At 41.8% G+C, this 16829-nt stretch overlaps 1 protein-coding gene across 8 annotated transcripts in view; it reads left to right on the top strand.

Annotated features, from left to right (window-relative positions):
• The window catches only part of LOC134340554 (vitamin D3 receptor-like), a 209761-nt gene that overhangs the window by 146563 nt on the left and 46369 nt on the right, over positions 1 to 16829 (top strand). For all 8 annotated transcript variants that reach the window (XM_063037942.1, XM_063037943.1, XM_063037944.1 and 5 more), the window contains 2 exons: positions 786 to 970; positions 6850 to 6985. In XM_063037942.1, the coding sequence (XP_062894012.1) occupies positions 786 to 970; positions 6850 to 6985 (321 nt within the window). The remainder of the gene's footprint in view (positions 1 to 785; positions 971 to 6849; positions 6986 to 16829) is intronic.

The following is a 16829-nucleotide window of genomic DNA, read 5'->3' as shown; positions in this document are numbered from 1 at the left end:
TCTTCTCATTTAAAGCAGTACATAAACCCTCTCTTCGGCCAATCTGTCCTAATATGTTTTGTGGCTCAACATCAACTTTTGTTTGATAAGTCCAGCTGCTTCAACCATTTTCACAATGCAGAAAGTGCTACATATATGGAACTTATTGCTATATGAAATGTAAATGAAAAAAGACTGCTTTTAGAAAATTCTGTGGGCAAGAATTTTTGCCAATCACTTCATAAAAACAGTTCTAGAGAATTTTACAGCATATAGCTTCATGAAATAATATTATCATATTATGGAAATATCTGTCTCAACATAAAATCCTAAATGTGGCAATGAATGGGATGAGCAAAATAAATTACTTATTTTGGAAGAGGTCTGAGACACCTTGAAGTATTTGAGGCACAAGTTTTACAGTGTGTGATGCAGGCAATTAGAAGTTTTGCATTCATGTTTAAACTCTGTTTGTATGGTGTTTATAAATTTCAGGTGAATTAATTTGTTTAGTCATACATACTATTTATGTCTCCATGATCAGAGTGTTTCATTGGTAGTAGGTCACTGTTGTTGTGATGTATCGAACAAATAGTGACTTGTTTCCATGTTCTTTTCATATCAATTTAACCTCGTGTATTTTGTGCATGTTGTAGAGTTGATTAAGGAGACTAATTTTTGTGTCTCATATACAGTAACGAGCCTTATAATGATGACTGAAATCTATCAGTCCGTGCACAGCTATAAGACCAAAGAGAGCTCAAGATGGTTTCATCCACTTAAATGTTTCCCTTTCTTCTGCTCAGTCATTTTAACAGATGAAGAAGTTCAGAGGAAAAAGGAGATGATTTTAAAACGGAAAGAAGAAGAAGCCATAAAGGAGGCTAAAAAACCAAAGTTGTCAGATGCCCAAGAAAAACTGATTGCCTCGTTGGTTGAAGCGCACCATAAAACATATGATACATCGTATTCGGACTTTAACCATTTCAGAGTATGTATTGCCTGTGTGAGTTGGGTTAAGGCAGGGACTCCACAAAAATTGTGAATACTTAAAATGTTAAAAAAAAATGTAGATAAATATTGAAAAGGTTAGTGCTAATGACATCATGAGAAAAGGCACCATCCATTCAAACTCCCCATTGAATTGTGCACTACTTCCACATTCAAGCATTGTGCCCTGACCTGGTTGTTGGGAGGATTTGAGAGTGGATGAGGAGATTAGTTTAGGGAGGTGGTTTTGAGTCGGGGGCAGGTTTGGAGCAAGAAAGATTTGATTTTTTTTAACAGAAGATTAGCACAGAGTCATGTAATTTTTCTCAGATTAATATCCCTTAAAAGTTGTAAAATATTTTACTTTTCCTTTTAGTTAAAAATGATTATACAGTAAATGGCATGTGACATAGAGTATGGTGGAGTAGGATAAGTTAATGATGAGGAGAAATCAAACTACCCAGTTCTTGATCTCCAAACTCATTGGATGAGATAGCAGCTTACTCACACTGAAAAGTTAATATTTTCAAAACAAAAATGAAGTAAATAAAAAATATATACTTTTCTAATTACATATTGAGACTATAAGACATAGGAGCAAAATTTGGCCATTTGACCCTTCGAGTTTGCTCCGCCATTCCATCATGGCTGATTTATTATCCCTCTCAACCCTATTCTCCTGCCTTCTCCCCATAACCTTTGACACCCTGACTAATCAAACTCCACTTTAAATATACCCAATGACTTGGCCTTCACAGCATCTGTGACAGTGAATTCCACAGATTTGCCTCTGACTAAAGAAATTCTTCCTCCTCTCTGTTCTAATGGGATGTCCTTCTATTCTGATGCTGTGCCCTCTGATCCTAGACTCCCCCACTATAGGAAACACCTTCTCCATGTCTACGCTATCTAGGCCTTTCAAAACTTGATACGTTTCAATGAGATCCTCCCTCATTCTTCTGAACTCCAGCAAGTATAGGCCCAGAGATATCAAATGCTGCTCATACATTAACCCTTTCATTCCTGGAATCATTCTCATGTATCTCCTCTGGACCCTCTCCAATGTCAGCACATCTTTGCTTGGATAAGGGTCCCAAAACTGCTCACAATGCTCCAAGTGTGGTCTGACCAGTGCCTTATAAAGCTTCAGCATTACATCCTTCCTTTTATATTCCCCTTGAAACGAATGATAACATTGGATTTGCCTTCCCTCTCACAGACTCAATCTGTGTTAACCTTTAGGGAATCCTGCATGAGGTCTCCTATGTCCTTTTGCACCTCTGATTTTTGAATTTTCTCCCCATTTAGAAAATAGTCTATACTTCATTCTTTCTACCAAAATGCATGACCATACACCTCCCTACACTATATTCTATCTGCCACTTATTTTCCCATTCTCCTAATTGTTCTGGCCTTCTGCAGACTACCTGCTTCCTCAACACTACCTGTTTCTCCACCCTCCCCCGATCTATCTTAATATTGTCCACAAACTTGGCCACAAAGCCTAAAACATGCAATATGACTTCTGGGTGGCCTAAGATATAGTATATCCCTGCCATTATAGTCTAGTTGACATGTTGTCGTGGTGGTACTGGAGGAAATGGTGGCTCAGAAATTCAAGTGCGTCTAAAAAGCTGCTTGATTGCAAATGCCAATGACAGTTTCTGAAGTTGTCTCTCCAGTCACCCCACCACAAAATTAAATGCATATGTGTGAACATTGCACAATTTCATGCTTAAATATTAGCCAAGTTTTCTGGTCTGAGGCCATTTTTTAGTTGAGGTTTAATCAGGTAATGCTCATGTCAATGTCAGGAAGAAGCACTTAAGCTGTGAGGAACAGGGTGCAGGAAAGGTACAGGAGCTGTGTGACGTGGTGGGAAGAGAAACTATTAGACCTCGGTCTGTGATGAAGGGGGTGAGGAGGATGCAGGAGAGGCAGGATAGAGGGAGAGTAGGCAGTGAAACTATGTGCTGTGGGAAATGGGGAGTAGTGTACGAATTGTAGTATGTGCTGTGGGGTTGGGGTAGGGGGTGAATGAGGGACCATTGTAGATATAGAAAGATGAAAGGCATGTAAAGAACCTACCTGACTGGGTACCAGTCTGTGATTGTTTATTTTATTTTAGCGATACAGCGCGGGGAAGACTTGTCAAGACCTTCAAGCCATACCGCTCCAGAAACCCCCAACAAACCCAATCACAGGACAATTTATAATAACCAATTAACCTACCCAGTATGTCTTTAGACTGAGAGGAAACTGGAGCACCCAGGGAAAACTCACACGTTCCACAGGGAGGACGTACAGAGAATCCTCACCAAAATGGCACTGGAATTGAACTCTGAACTCCGGAACACCTGAGCTATAATAGTATTATGCTAACCACTATGCTACCATAGCAGCAAGTGTGCTACGTAGGGCTAATTGTTCTGAGCTGACAACTGACAAATTTGCATTTGGACACAAATCTACAATAAATTTAACTGTGATGCAAACCCAAAATAAAACTGGCCATTTCCTTTCATTTTGGGGATAAGTTTGCTTCTCTCGAGGCCTATGATTTATTGCTCATCCCAAATTTCCCTTAAAATAAGTGGCCTGCTTGGCCATTTCAGAGGGGATATAATCACAAGAGATGTGTGATCTAGACCAGGTAAGGATGGCACATTTCCTTCCTTGAAGGAGAATACTGAACAAGATGGGTTTTTTTTTTTCCTACAATCTAGCCATTTCATCATCACCATTACTTATTCTGACTTTTTAATCCCACGGTCATTTAATTAACTGAATTTAGTTAAAAATTAAAACAGTTGGTGGGATTTGAACTCATGCTTCCAGATCATTGACCCAGTGATTGCTTCAGCTGTGCAAGACTAATTTACAACTGAAAGGGCCCGATTAAAATCTCTGGATATGTGATTCAACCCATATGCCAATCAAAAATGAATGGCTATCCCTATACATAGCTTCTTTTGGAATGTGCCCCCCAGAAATCAGTACATGTTGTTTTGGAGAATTCCTGTTATTGGGCACTCCAAGAGCAACCAGGTTTTAATAATAATACTTCTGGTTGGAGCCCCACTCATGCAAATCAAAATATTTGCCTCTCCCCCTTGGCAACCCAAATCCTTTCCCATCCATTATTTGGCTGGTTCCTTGATCAGCTAATTCTTGTCCAGTCTCTGCACACCACTACAAGGCATCCTTGCTTTGACTTCTTGCTTTCTCACGTCTGCATCCTTCCATCCTCCAAAACCCTGGCCCTGAACACTATATTCTCATGTAATATTGGTTATGAATAATGATTTTTACTTTATGCATTGTGTCAAATGGGGTAGGTGTAATGAAATTATAATTCAGTTTGTTGAAGGGATAGCACATAGTGAAAAATCTCCCCAGGATGTTCATGTTAGTAATGTTCTATTGTCTGTCTTATATTTCCCTCTTCAATGGATATTACTTTTAACATGGAATGTACAAGAAGTCTAGGTTTCTGCATACTGCCTAGTGTTTGTGCACTGATGTGTGTTATGATAGTGATATTTTTAAGTAAAATCAGATTTAAGGTTAAACATTGGTCAACACTGGATGGTGTGAGGGGGAGCAAGGATTATGATGAAGAGGCTGGGAATCAAGGGCATGGGGGAATGGGAGCAGATCAGGTTCTGGGGCAGTTGCCAAGGTGGTAGTGGTAGAGCAGGGCAAGGTTGGAGGTTGAAGCTTTTATTGGAGATGGGAGGCCTCCATGGGGAAATCACATGAATCAGAGGGGCTTCATGCTTTTGGGAGGACAGTGGAGGCCTTGTAGAGGATGGTGGTGGTCAGGAGGATTAGGGGCCTGAGTCTTTGCAGGGTGGGGTTTGCAGCATATGGATGACATTGCTACATGGTGGTTGGGCTTGGTGCACTGTGGAGCTGTGGCTGGAAGAAATAAACTTTGTTACCCCAGGTATAGCAGTGCCCAGAGAACAATGTACCCAAAATCCCTCGCAATGAGAAAACCCTATAAAATGCTTCACATTGAATTTCTGTTCAATGTTCTTGGGAGTATTGCTTTATTTAATGTTATTCTAAAAATTGTAGTGTACCTATGAGGCAACAATGCTTATTTGATGTTTGCCCCTCCTCTAAGCTTCATTGTTATAATAAACATGAGGCCATAGCTATCATTTGCAAAAAAAAAACAGGCTTTGCACACCTACTCTTGCATTAAGGTCTTTTCTACTATTGTGAAGAATGAAGCTGGTGGTGGAATTGAGTGGATTAGGGTTGTGGGATGATTATCACAGTGGATCGGTCAGGGCAATGATGGGGAGAAGGATAGAAATGGCTGATCAGGAAATGAAGTTGGGAAGGAAATAGGATCATCTGGGTGATCAAGAATATGGTGTGTTGGTTGAGAAGGTGATCAGTGGTAGTTGAGGGAAGATCATTGGACTGAAGGCAGCACAGCAAAGCTGTGGCGAAGTGTGCGCAGACTTGGTGGTGGAAGCAACCACAAAGTAGGAACACTTAAACAGCACCTACCAATAAGATAATGGACACCTTGGACTCCCTAACAGTCCCTTTATATAAACACATTGAAGTAAGCCACAACCCTTGGGTTTCAAACTGCTTCAGTGTGTGTGGTCCATGCTGTTAGTGGATCTGAACTGCGCAGCGCAATTTCATGCAAGTGATGTCAGGACAAGTTTTTACCCTATTTGATGTAACTAGACATGTCTAGGAGCCCCTGTGCTTATGCACACAATGGGCATTGAGGACCCAGAACAACATTCCAGAAGTGCATTACTATCACATCATGCATTCGATCACTTTTAGCAATCAAGCAAACATAAAAATCTTATTGCACAGCACAGTACATAAAAAGGTTGTGTGACATGATCAAATTTCTAGGGTGCTTTCTAGACTGGTTCTACTGCTTATATAATAAATACAGAGTTACTATGGCATTCTCTTCTATACTCATCCCTGAAGTACCACCACCAAAACCATTACATACGTCATTCATGTTTCTTGGGATCTCAGTGTGTGCGAACACAGCTACCATCATCTCGCCAATTGTGAAGTAACTTAGAGAGCTTTGAATACATGAAAAATGTGAGATAAATGCAAAATCATCTTATGATTATGAGGACACGCAGTCCCCTTTTATTGTCATTTAGTAATACATGCATTAAGAAATGATAAAAATGCTTTTCCAGAATGATATCACAAAAACACATGACAAACCGACTTAAAAACTAACAAAAACCACATAATTATAACATATAGTTACAACAGTGCAAAGCAATACCGTAATTTGAGAAGAACAGGCCATGGCACAGTAAAAGTCTGAGTCTCTCGAAAGTCCCATCATCTCACGCAGACGGTAAACCTCCAGCGCCGCCAACTTGCCGATGAAGCATCCGACCACAGTCCGACTCCGAGTCCGTCCGAAAAACTTCGAGCCTCCAACCACCTATTCAGCACCAAGCACCATCTCCGTCGAGCATTTCGACCCCAGCCCCGGCAACAGGCGATACGCAAAGCCGAGGATTTGGGGCCTTCGTCTCCGGAGATTCTCGATCGTACAGTAGCAGCGGCAGCGAAGCAGGCATTTCAGAAGTTAATCCAGATGTTCCTCTGCGCTTTCACGGCTGTCCCCATCAAATCCGGATTGTGCACGGCACCCCTAGTTACACATATCGATATTCATTCGGAACGGCCGCACGCGCTGCGTCGCGCCGCCATCTTCTCCTCCCTCCTTTTATTCTGTATGGCAGGCAAATGAGAAAGCAGTATCATCTTCTAACAGCCCTTTTCTCAGCTTTCCCCTGCACACATAACCATGGATGATGTCAATTATATTGTCCATTTTTCTTTTCTTTTCTTTTACAGCCACCGGTACGGGCTCCATCTGCAATGGAAGCTTCTGGAGAGTCCTTTTCTATTGAGCCACCACAGGATCTCTGCTCTGAAAATTCATTATCTTCGTTTAACTCATCATCTTCAGATGGTTGCAGCCTATCCATAGGTATGTTATATTTCCAAAGTACAATCATGACTTACAGCATAGATAAAGACTATTTAATCCAACATGTCCATACCCATGATTTACAGGACTCTTACACGCATTCCTAATCTCATTCTATCACTGCATACTTCAAATGCCTTCTTCCACACCAATTATCGAACTTTAAGTACTGTTTGTCTAACTACACTTTGTCGTAGTGAGTTCCAGAACATGGGGAAAGATGTTTGCCTTAAGACTGCCAGTACCTCCTATATTATGTGGATATGTTCCAATACACCATTATTGTTTTTACTTAATTCCTTCTTTCCCCACAGCATGGTTTTCTCCACAGTAAATACAGATGGGAAATATTCATTTAACACCTAGCCCATATCCTATGGCTCCACACCTAGATGACCATATTAATCCTTAATGGGACCTATTCTTTCCCTAGTTACCTCTTTGCTCTTAATAAACTTGTAGAACCTCTTGGGATTCTCCCTTACCTTATCTGCCAGAACTACTTCACGTCCTCTTTTTGCTCTCCTGATTTCCCTCTGAAGTGTACTTTTCTCTCTTAAAAGTACTAGTGGAAACATCTCTACATCTGCCCTATAAAGCCACCTCATAATCTTGTAGAAAACCTTAATGTTCTCAAAAGTAAAGACAATCCGGTCTGAATATTGGATTTTGCCTATTTTTGGTGTGTTAAATCGTTCTGGTTTTCCCTAAGATATTGCAAATGAATGCTGAAAGACGTTCAAAACAGCATTATGGTGGTTTATAACTAGAACCATGTGCTTAATCAGAACCTGCTTGTATGCTGAGGGGACCACACACAATTCAGCCAAACTGTCAACACTACTTTGCAGAATGGCACACTCCACGTGGTATTCAGACATCAGGAATGAACACTATGGCTGCTATGAAGGAGAGAGAAGCTTTTTTGATTGATTTGTTTTTTTTTGGGTGGGGGTATCTGGCCGTTGCTGCCGAAGCCAGTGTTTATTGCCCATTCCTTATAAGGTGGTGGTGAGCCAGCATCTTGAGCTTCTGCAGTCCGTCTGGTGAAAGTGCTCCCATAGCTCTGTTAGGGATGGAGCTGTAGAAAATACTTCCAGTGACAGTGAAGGACAGGCAATATATTTCCAAGTCAGGATGGTGTATGATTTGGAAGGGAAGCCACAGGTGGTTGTGTTTCCATAAGCCTGCTGCCCTTATCCTGCTTGGTAGTAGAGGTTGCATGTACACAAAAGTGCTGTCATAAGAAACTGCAGTGCATTTTGTGGATATGCCAGAGGTGAGGGGAAATTAATATTTAGGGTGGTGAAAGGAGTGCCATTTGAACAGTCTGGTTTATTTTGAATGGCGTCAAGATTCTTCAGAGTTATTGAGCAGTCATCCAGCAAATGGAAGTGTACCATCATGCTCCTGATTTGTGCCTTGTAGATAGTGGAAAATGTTTGGGGAATCAGCAGATGAATTACTCAGCACAGGATACCCCGCCTCTGAACTGCACAGAATTTACTTAATGACCAAATTAAATTTATGGGTCTTTGGTGCCATTCTCCCAGGGAATCAGTGCCTAGCAAATCTGCCCACAAGGATATTAGTACCCTTCAAGTTCAGAGTAACCTTTCTCTTTTGTACAGGTCATACCTTCCCCAGAAGAAATCCCAATGATCCACAAATCTGAAACCCTGTCCCCTGCACCAATTCATTACACACACATTCAACTGCCAAATCAACCTATTCATTCCCTCACTGGTATGTGGCACAGGCAACAATCCAGAGGTTACTACCCTGGAGGTCCTGCTTTTCAGCTTTCTACCTAGCTTTCTATATTCCCTCTTCAGGATCTCATCCCTTTTCCCCTCTGTGTTGTTTTTAATACTAATAAGTACCACAACTCCTGGCTGTTCACCCTCTCCCTTTAGAATGATGTGAACCTAATCCAAGATTTCCTGGACTTTGGCACCTGGGAGGCAGCATACCAGATGGCTGTCTCTTTCATGTCCACAGAATCTCCTCTGTGATCCCCTAACTATTGAATCCCCTATCAACACATCACTCCACTTCTCCCCCCTTCCCTTCTGAACTGCAGAGCCAGACCTGGGCACTGTGGCTTTTCTCTGTTAGTTCACCCCCAACCCCCAACAGTATCCAAAGCGATATACAGTGTCTGTTAGTAAGAGGAATGGCCACAGGCTGCATTTTCCCTTTCCCTCTCCTGATAGTCACCCAGCTACTGCCTCCTGCATCTTAAGGTTTTTACCCTCCCTGTAGCTCCTATCACGTCCTCATTCTCCCGTACGAGCCAAAGGGCAACCAGCTTCAGCACTGGTTCCCTAATATAGTCAGTAAGGATCTGCAGCTGCTGCACTTAATACAGATGTACTTAGTTCTGAGGGAGACTTTCATAGATTGCCAATTTTTTAGATATCAAGGAAATGTGGCTAATGCAGGAAAATATCATTGAAGTAAAAGATCTTTTTAAATGGCAAAGTTGATGCAGGGGGTTAAATGGCCTATTCCTGCTTCTATTTTTCAATAATTTGTATTAGAAAGATTGCAATTTTAAAAAAGCATAGCTCTACTCATTTGAATAATCTACTTCAAAAGAATTTGATGAATCTGTGCGATTGAAACACCAAGTAAGATTTTTAAAAAAGAGAAAAATAAGTGCAATAAATCTGCAAGATTTCACATGGGAGCATGTTTTTATACTTGGGGGCATCCCCATGCCCAAAGCATTCAAAGTTCAAATTTACTTTATTGTCAAAGTACATATATGTCACCATATATAACCCTGAGGCTCATTTTCTTGAGGGTATCCTCAATAAATCCATAATAGAGTAATAACCATAATAGAATCAGTGAAAGACTGCACCAACTTGGAAGTTCATAGTCGTAGTCATACTTTATTGGTCCCGGGGGAAATAGGTTCAACAAATGTGAAAAAACAATAACTGCTCAAACGCAAAAAGAAATAAATATAAATCATAAATAAGCAATAAATATTGAGCACATGATGTGAAAAGTCCTTGAAAGTGAGTCCATAGGTCGTGGGAACATTTCAGTGATGGGGCAAGTGAAGTTCCCTGCACTCATCAGCCAAAGTTCAAAGTAAGTTTATTATCAAAGTACATATATGTCACTGCGTACAACCCTGAGATTCATTTTCTTTTAGGCATTCTCAGTAAATACAAAGAAACACAATTGAATCAATGAAAAAATGCAAACGGCTAGAGTGCAAAAGACAACAAACTGTACAAATACAAAAAGAAAAATAATATGCTGAATTAAAAGAGGTATTGAAAGACTTTGGAACATGAACAGCGTATACATTGTCCCAATAGCAATATCTATAACTGGTGTCATCCCAAAGTCACTACACAATAGTATTAAACAATTAGGCCTACACAGTAATATCTGTGTAAATCTGCAGAAAGCCACAACTAAACGCCACTAGAACAGTCCGAAGGTTCCTAGCAATTGACAAATGAGCATGCTTGGCTATGCCTGTATTTCAGCTTGAGCTGAGAAAAAATAATAAATATCTATAACATGAGATGAAGAGTCCTTGAAAGTGAGTCCATTAGTTGTGGGAGCAGTTCAATGATGGGGCAAGTGAATTTGAGTGAAGTTATCCTCTCTGGTTCAAGAGCCTGATGGTTGAGGGGTAATAACTGTTCCTGAACCTGGTGGTGTGAGTCCTGAGGCTCCTGTACCTTCTTCCTGATGGCAGCAGTGAGAAGAGAGTATGGCTTGGGTGGTGAGGATCTTTGATAATAGATGTTGCTTTCCTGCGATAGCATTTCATGTAGATGTGCTCAATGGTGGGGAGGGCTTTACCCTTGATGAACTGGGCCGTATCCATTACTTTTTGTAGGCTTTTCCGTTCAAGGGCATTGGCGTTTCCATACCAGGCGGTGATGCAACCAGTTAGTCTACACTCCACTGTGCATCTGTAGAAGTTTGTCAAAGTTTTAGATGACATGCTGAATCTTTGTAAACTTCTAAGAAAGTAGAGGCGTAGCTGTACCTTCTTTGTGATGGTCCCAGGCTGATCCTCTGAAATGCTAATGCCAAAGAATTTCAAGTTTAAAGGCTTATATACTGTATTCTGGCACAAGTGCATTCTGTTCAACTGCACAGAAGCTGTTTTCAAAGTATGAAGCTATACCTCAAGGCCCATTAAAATTCTTAACCTACATTAGGCTAGCATGATCAATTCCATATGCTCATCTGCAGTGCACTGAGCAGCTGCATAAAATGGTGACTGGGTGGCCTCCAAATCGATAGATGTGTTGAGCTCCTTCGTTCCTTCACTGGACGGCAAAGTGGTGCAGCGGATAGAGCTGCTGCAGAGACCCTGGTTCAATCCGGACCTTCAGTGCTGTCTGGAGTTTGTACGTTCTCCTGTAACTGTGTAGGTTTTCTGAGTGCTCCAGTCTTCTCTCATATCCCAAAGGCATGCAGATTGGTAGATTATTTAGCCACTTTGAATTACTTTGAGTGCATAGGTGAGTGGAAACGAGATCTGAGGAGAGATGGTGAGAATGAATATTTAACATGAAAAATAATTAGGGTGATTGTTCTTACAACTGCCATAAACTCACTGGGCTGAGTAGCCTCCTTTATACTTTATACTTTTTTGTCGCCAAACAATTGATACTAGAATGTACAATCATCACAGCGATATTTGATTCTGTGCTTCCCACTCCCTGGATTACAAATATTAAATATTTAAAATATTAAAAATAATAAAAAATTAGTAAATATTAAAAATTTAAATTATAAATCATAAATAGAAAATAGAAAAATGGAAAGTAAGGTAGTACAAAAAAAACCGATAGGCGGTTCCGGATATTTGGAGGGTACGGCCCAGATCCGGGTCAGGATCCGTTCAGCAGTCTTATCACAGTTGGAAAGATGCTGTTCCCAAATCTGGCCGTACGAGTCTTCAAGCTCCTGAACCTTCTCCTGGACGGAAGAAGGATGAAAAGTGTGTTGGCTGGGTGGGTCGTGTCCTTGATTATCCTGGCAGCACTGCTCCGACAGCGTGCTGTGTAAAGTGAGTCCACGGACGGAAGATTGGTTTGTGTGATGTGCTGTGCCATGTTCACGATCTTCTGCAGTTTCTTTCGGTCTTGGACAGGACAACTTCCATACCAGGTTGTGATGCACCCTAGAAGAATGCTTTCTACGGTGCATCTATAAAAATTAGTGAGGGTTTTAGTGGACAGGCCAAATTTCTTTAGCTTTCTCAGGAAGTAAAGGCACTGGTGGGCCTTCTTGGCAGTGAACTCTGCTTGGTTGGACCAAGTCAGGTCATTTGTGATATTGACCCCGAGGAACTTAAAGCTTTTGACCTGTTCCACTTGCGCACCACCGATGTAAATTGGGTCGTGCAATCCGCTACTCCTTCTGAAGTCACCAACCAATCCCTTTGTCTTGCTGACGTTGAGGGATAGGTTATACAATGCTATATAAAGACTTGTAGCTTGATTGTTGAACTGTTTTCTTCCTGCTTTTGATTAACCAAGCATCTTTGCATTTATTTATTTGTTTCTGCTTGTTGCACTCAGTCATAGAGAAGCACTTTACAGAAACAGGCCCTTCAGCCCATCTAGTCCATAGAAAAACCATTTAAACTGCCTACTCCTGTCTACCTGCATCCAGACCATAGCCCTCCATACCCATACCATCCACGTACTTGTCCAAACTTCTCTTAAACATTGAAATCGAGCTCACATGCACCACTTGTGCTGGCAGCTCATTCCACACTCTCATGACCCCCTGAGTGAAGAAGTTTCCACTCATGTTCCCCTTAAACATTCCACCTTTTACCCTTAACCCATGATCTCTGGTTGTAGTCCCACCCAACCTCAGTGGTAAAAGCCTGCTTGCATTTACCCTATCAATGCCCCTCAGAATTTTGTAACCTCTATTAAATCTCCTCTCAATCTTCTACGTTCTAAGGAAAAAAGTCCTAACCTATTCAATCTTTCCTTATAACTCAGGTCCTCCAGATCCGGCAATATCCTTGTAGATTTTCTCTGTACTCTTTAAATCTTATTTACATCTTTCCTGTAGGTAGGTGACCAAAACTGCACACAATATTCCAACTTAGGCATCACCAATGTCTTGTACAACTTCAACATAACATCCTAACTCCTGTACTCGTTACATTGATTTATGAAGGTCAACATGCCAAAAGCTTTCTTTATGACCCTGTCTCTCTGTGACACCACTTCCAATGATTTATGGACCTGTATTCCCAGATCCCTTTTTTTCTACCACACTCCTCAGTGCCCTACCATTCACTATGTAGAACCTACCTTGGTTGGTCTTACCAAAGTGCAAAACCTCGCACTTGTTTGCATTAAATTCCATCAGCCATTTTTCCAGCTGATGCAGATCCCTCTGCAAGCCATGATAGCCACCTTCACTACCCACTACACCCACAATCTTGGTGTCATCCGTAAACTTGCTGATCTAGTTAACCACATTATCTTCCAGATCATTGATACAGATGACAAACAAAGGACCCAGCACCAATCCCTGTGGTACACTACCAGTCACAGGTCTCTAGTCAGAGAGGCAGCCCTCCACTACCACTCCCAGGCTTCTCCCACAAAGCCGATGTCTAATCCAATTTACTACCTCATCTTGAATGCTGAGTGACTGAACCTTCTTGACCAACCTCTCATGCAGGATCTTGTCAAATGCTTGGCTGAAGTCCATGTAGACAACATCCGCTGCCTTGCCTTCATCTACCTTTCTGGTAACTTCCTTGAAAAACTCTATAAGATTGGTTAGACATGACCTACCACGTACAAAGCCATGCTGACTATCCTTAATCAGTCCATGTCTATCCAAATACCTATATATACCCTGTCCCTTCCAATAACTTTCCCACTACTGATGTCAAACTCACCGGCCTATAATTTCCTGATTTATGTTTAGAGGCTTTTTTAAATAGCCAAAACAACATTGGCTCTCCTCCAATCCTCTGGTATCTCTTCTGTCGCTAAGAATGATTTAAATATCTCTGCTAGGACTCTGGCAATTTCTGCACTTGCCTCCTGTATGGTCCTAGAGAACATCTTGTCAGTCCATGGGGATTTATCCACTCTGATCTGCCTCAAGATAGCAAACACCTCCTCTGTAATTTGTACAGGGTCCATGAAGTTGATGCTGCTTTGCCTCACTTCTATAGACTCTGTGTCCGTCTCCTAAGTAAATACAGATGCAAAAAAAAATATTTAAGATCTCCCCATCTGTTTTGGCTCCACACCTGGATTACCATCCTGGCTTTCCAGAGGCCCAATTTTTTCCCTTGCAATCCTTTTGCTCTTAACATACCCGTAGAATCCCTTAGGATTCTCCTTCACATTGTCTGCTACGACAACTTCATGCCTTCTTTTAGTCCTCCTGATTTCTTTTTTAAGTGTACTTTTGCATTTCTTATACTCCATAAGCACCTTAATGTTCCTACCTGCCTATACTTGCTATGCAGTTCCTTTTTTCTCTTAATCAGGGCCTCAAAATCTCTTGAAAACGAAGGTTCCCTACAATTGTTATCTTTACCTTTTATTCTGACAGACTATACAAGCTTTGTACTCTCAAAATTACACTTTTGAAGGCCTCCCACTTATCGAATACTCTTTTGCTAGAAAACAGACTGTCCTAATTCACACTTGCCTGATCATTTCCAATACCATCAAAATTGGCCTTACTCCAATTTAGAATCTCAACCCATGGACGAAACCTACCTATTTGTATACTTATTTTGAAACTAATGGCATTGTGGTCACTGAATGCAAAGTGTTCCCCTACACAAACTTCTGTCACCTGCTCTGTCTCATTCTCTAACAGCAGATCCAGTATCGCGCACTCTGTCATTGGAACACATTTGACAAACTCTATCCCATCTAGTCCTTTTACAGTATAGGAGTCCCAATGAATATGTGGAAAGTTAAAATCACCTACTATCACAACCTTCTGTTTCTTGCAACAGTCTGCGATCTCTCTACAAATTTGTTCCTCGACATCCCTCGGACCATTGGTGTTCATGCCATTTTAATTTCTCAGTTCCACCTGTAAAGCCTCACTAAACAAGTTCCCCACTCTGTCCTGACTGAGCACTGCCGTGACATTTTTCCTGACTAGGAATGCCACCCCTCCTCTTTTAATCCCTCCTACTCTGTCACGTCTAAAACAATGAAACCCTGGAATATTGAGCCTCCAGTCCTGCCCCTCCTGCAACCAAGTCTCACTAATGGCTATAACGTCATAATTCCAGGTGTTGATCCATGCCCCGAGCTCATCTGCCTTTCCTATGATACTTCTTGCATTGAAATATACACAGATTAAGACACCAGTTGCACCACGCTCAACCTTTTTCATCCTGACTGTGTCTGAGGTCTTACCAACACCTGTCTCCACAACCTCTCCATCAACTGTTCTGGCATTCTGGTTCCCATCCCTCTGCAACTCTAGTTTAAAACCCACGGTGCAACATTAACAAACCCCCCTGAAGGGATATTAGTCCCCTTCCAATTCAGGTGCAAACTGTCCCTTTTGTACAGGTCCCATCTTCCCTGGAAGAGAACCCAATGATCCAAAAATCTGATGCCCTCCCTCCTACACCAACTCCTTAGCCATGTGTTAAACTATATAATCTTCCTAGTTCTGGCCTCATTAGCACATGACACGAGTAGCAATCCTGAGATCATAAGCCTAGAGGTCTTTCCCTTTAACTTAGCACCTAACTCCCTGAACTCCCTATGCAGAACCTCGTCACTCGTCCTACCCATGTCACTGGTAACTACATGGACCATGACCTCTGGCTGTTCACTCTCCCACTTGAGAATACTGAGGAGTTGATCCAAGATGTCCCCGTCCTTGGAACCCAGGAGACAACATACCATCCGGGAATCTCATTTTCGCCCACAGAGCCTCCTTTCTGTTCCTCTAACTAATGAATCCCCCATCAACACAGTGCGTCTCTTCTCCCCCCTTCCCTTCTGAGTCACACAGCCAGACTCAATGGTAAAGATCTGATCGTTGTAACTTTCCACTGCTAGGTCTCTCCCCCGCCTCCAACAGTATCCAAAGTGGTATACCTGTTATTGAGGGGGATGGTCACAGGGGTACTCTGCACTGGCTGTTTAACCCCTCTCTCCTTCCTGAAAGTCACCCAGTCTCCTGTGTCCTGCACCTCTTGTGTAACTACCTCTCTATATGTCCTATCTATCACCCTGTCAGCCTCCCAAATGATCCGGAGTTCATCTGGTTCCAACTCTTAACACGGATTGTTAGAAACTACAGCTGAATGTATTTCTTGCAGCTTAAGTCATCAGGAGGTCTCCTTGCTTTCTCACATCCCACAAGAGGAGCATTCAACTACCCTGCCTGGCATTTCTACTGCCCTAACTGAGCAAATGTAAATCAACCTGCAGCTTTTTGTTTTTCCATCCTCTGATTGAAGCCTCAATGAGCTAAAGCCTCAAAAATCATCACTCTAAATCTGCCCACTCCCTCGATGGCTGCTGCGCTTGCCCCTTCCTTCCTTTAATTTGTTCCTGCTAATCAATCCCAAACGCTGATTGCCTTTTTCTACTCGGTCAGCGGACCTGAATGAAATTGCCTCCTCTCAATCTTCTGATTTCCCGATTGGTCGCTGGTCAAAGCTCCAAAAAACCACTGTGAGTTGCTGCATTTTTCTGCTACATTAGCGAGCCTGGATGAAATTTCTTCCTCTCAAGCTTCTGACCTCCCCATCGGTTGCTGGATCCTACATCCACATTCTTACTATCAGTAATTATTGCCCACTATGGCTGTGTTAACCTGGGCA

Source organism: Mobula hypostoma, chromosome X1 (assembly GCF_963921235.1).
Source record: "Mobula hypostoma chromosome X1, sMobHyp1.1, whole genome shotgun sequence".
Lineage (NCBI taxonomy): Eukaryota > Metazoa > Chordata > Chondrichthyes > Myliobatiformes > Myliobatidae > Mobula > Mobula hypostoma.
The sequence above is the reverse complement of the archived record's forward strand: the minus strand, read 5'-3'. Positions and strand labels throughout refer to the sequence as shown.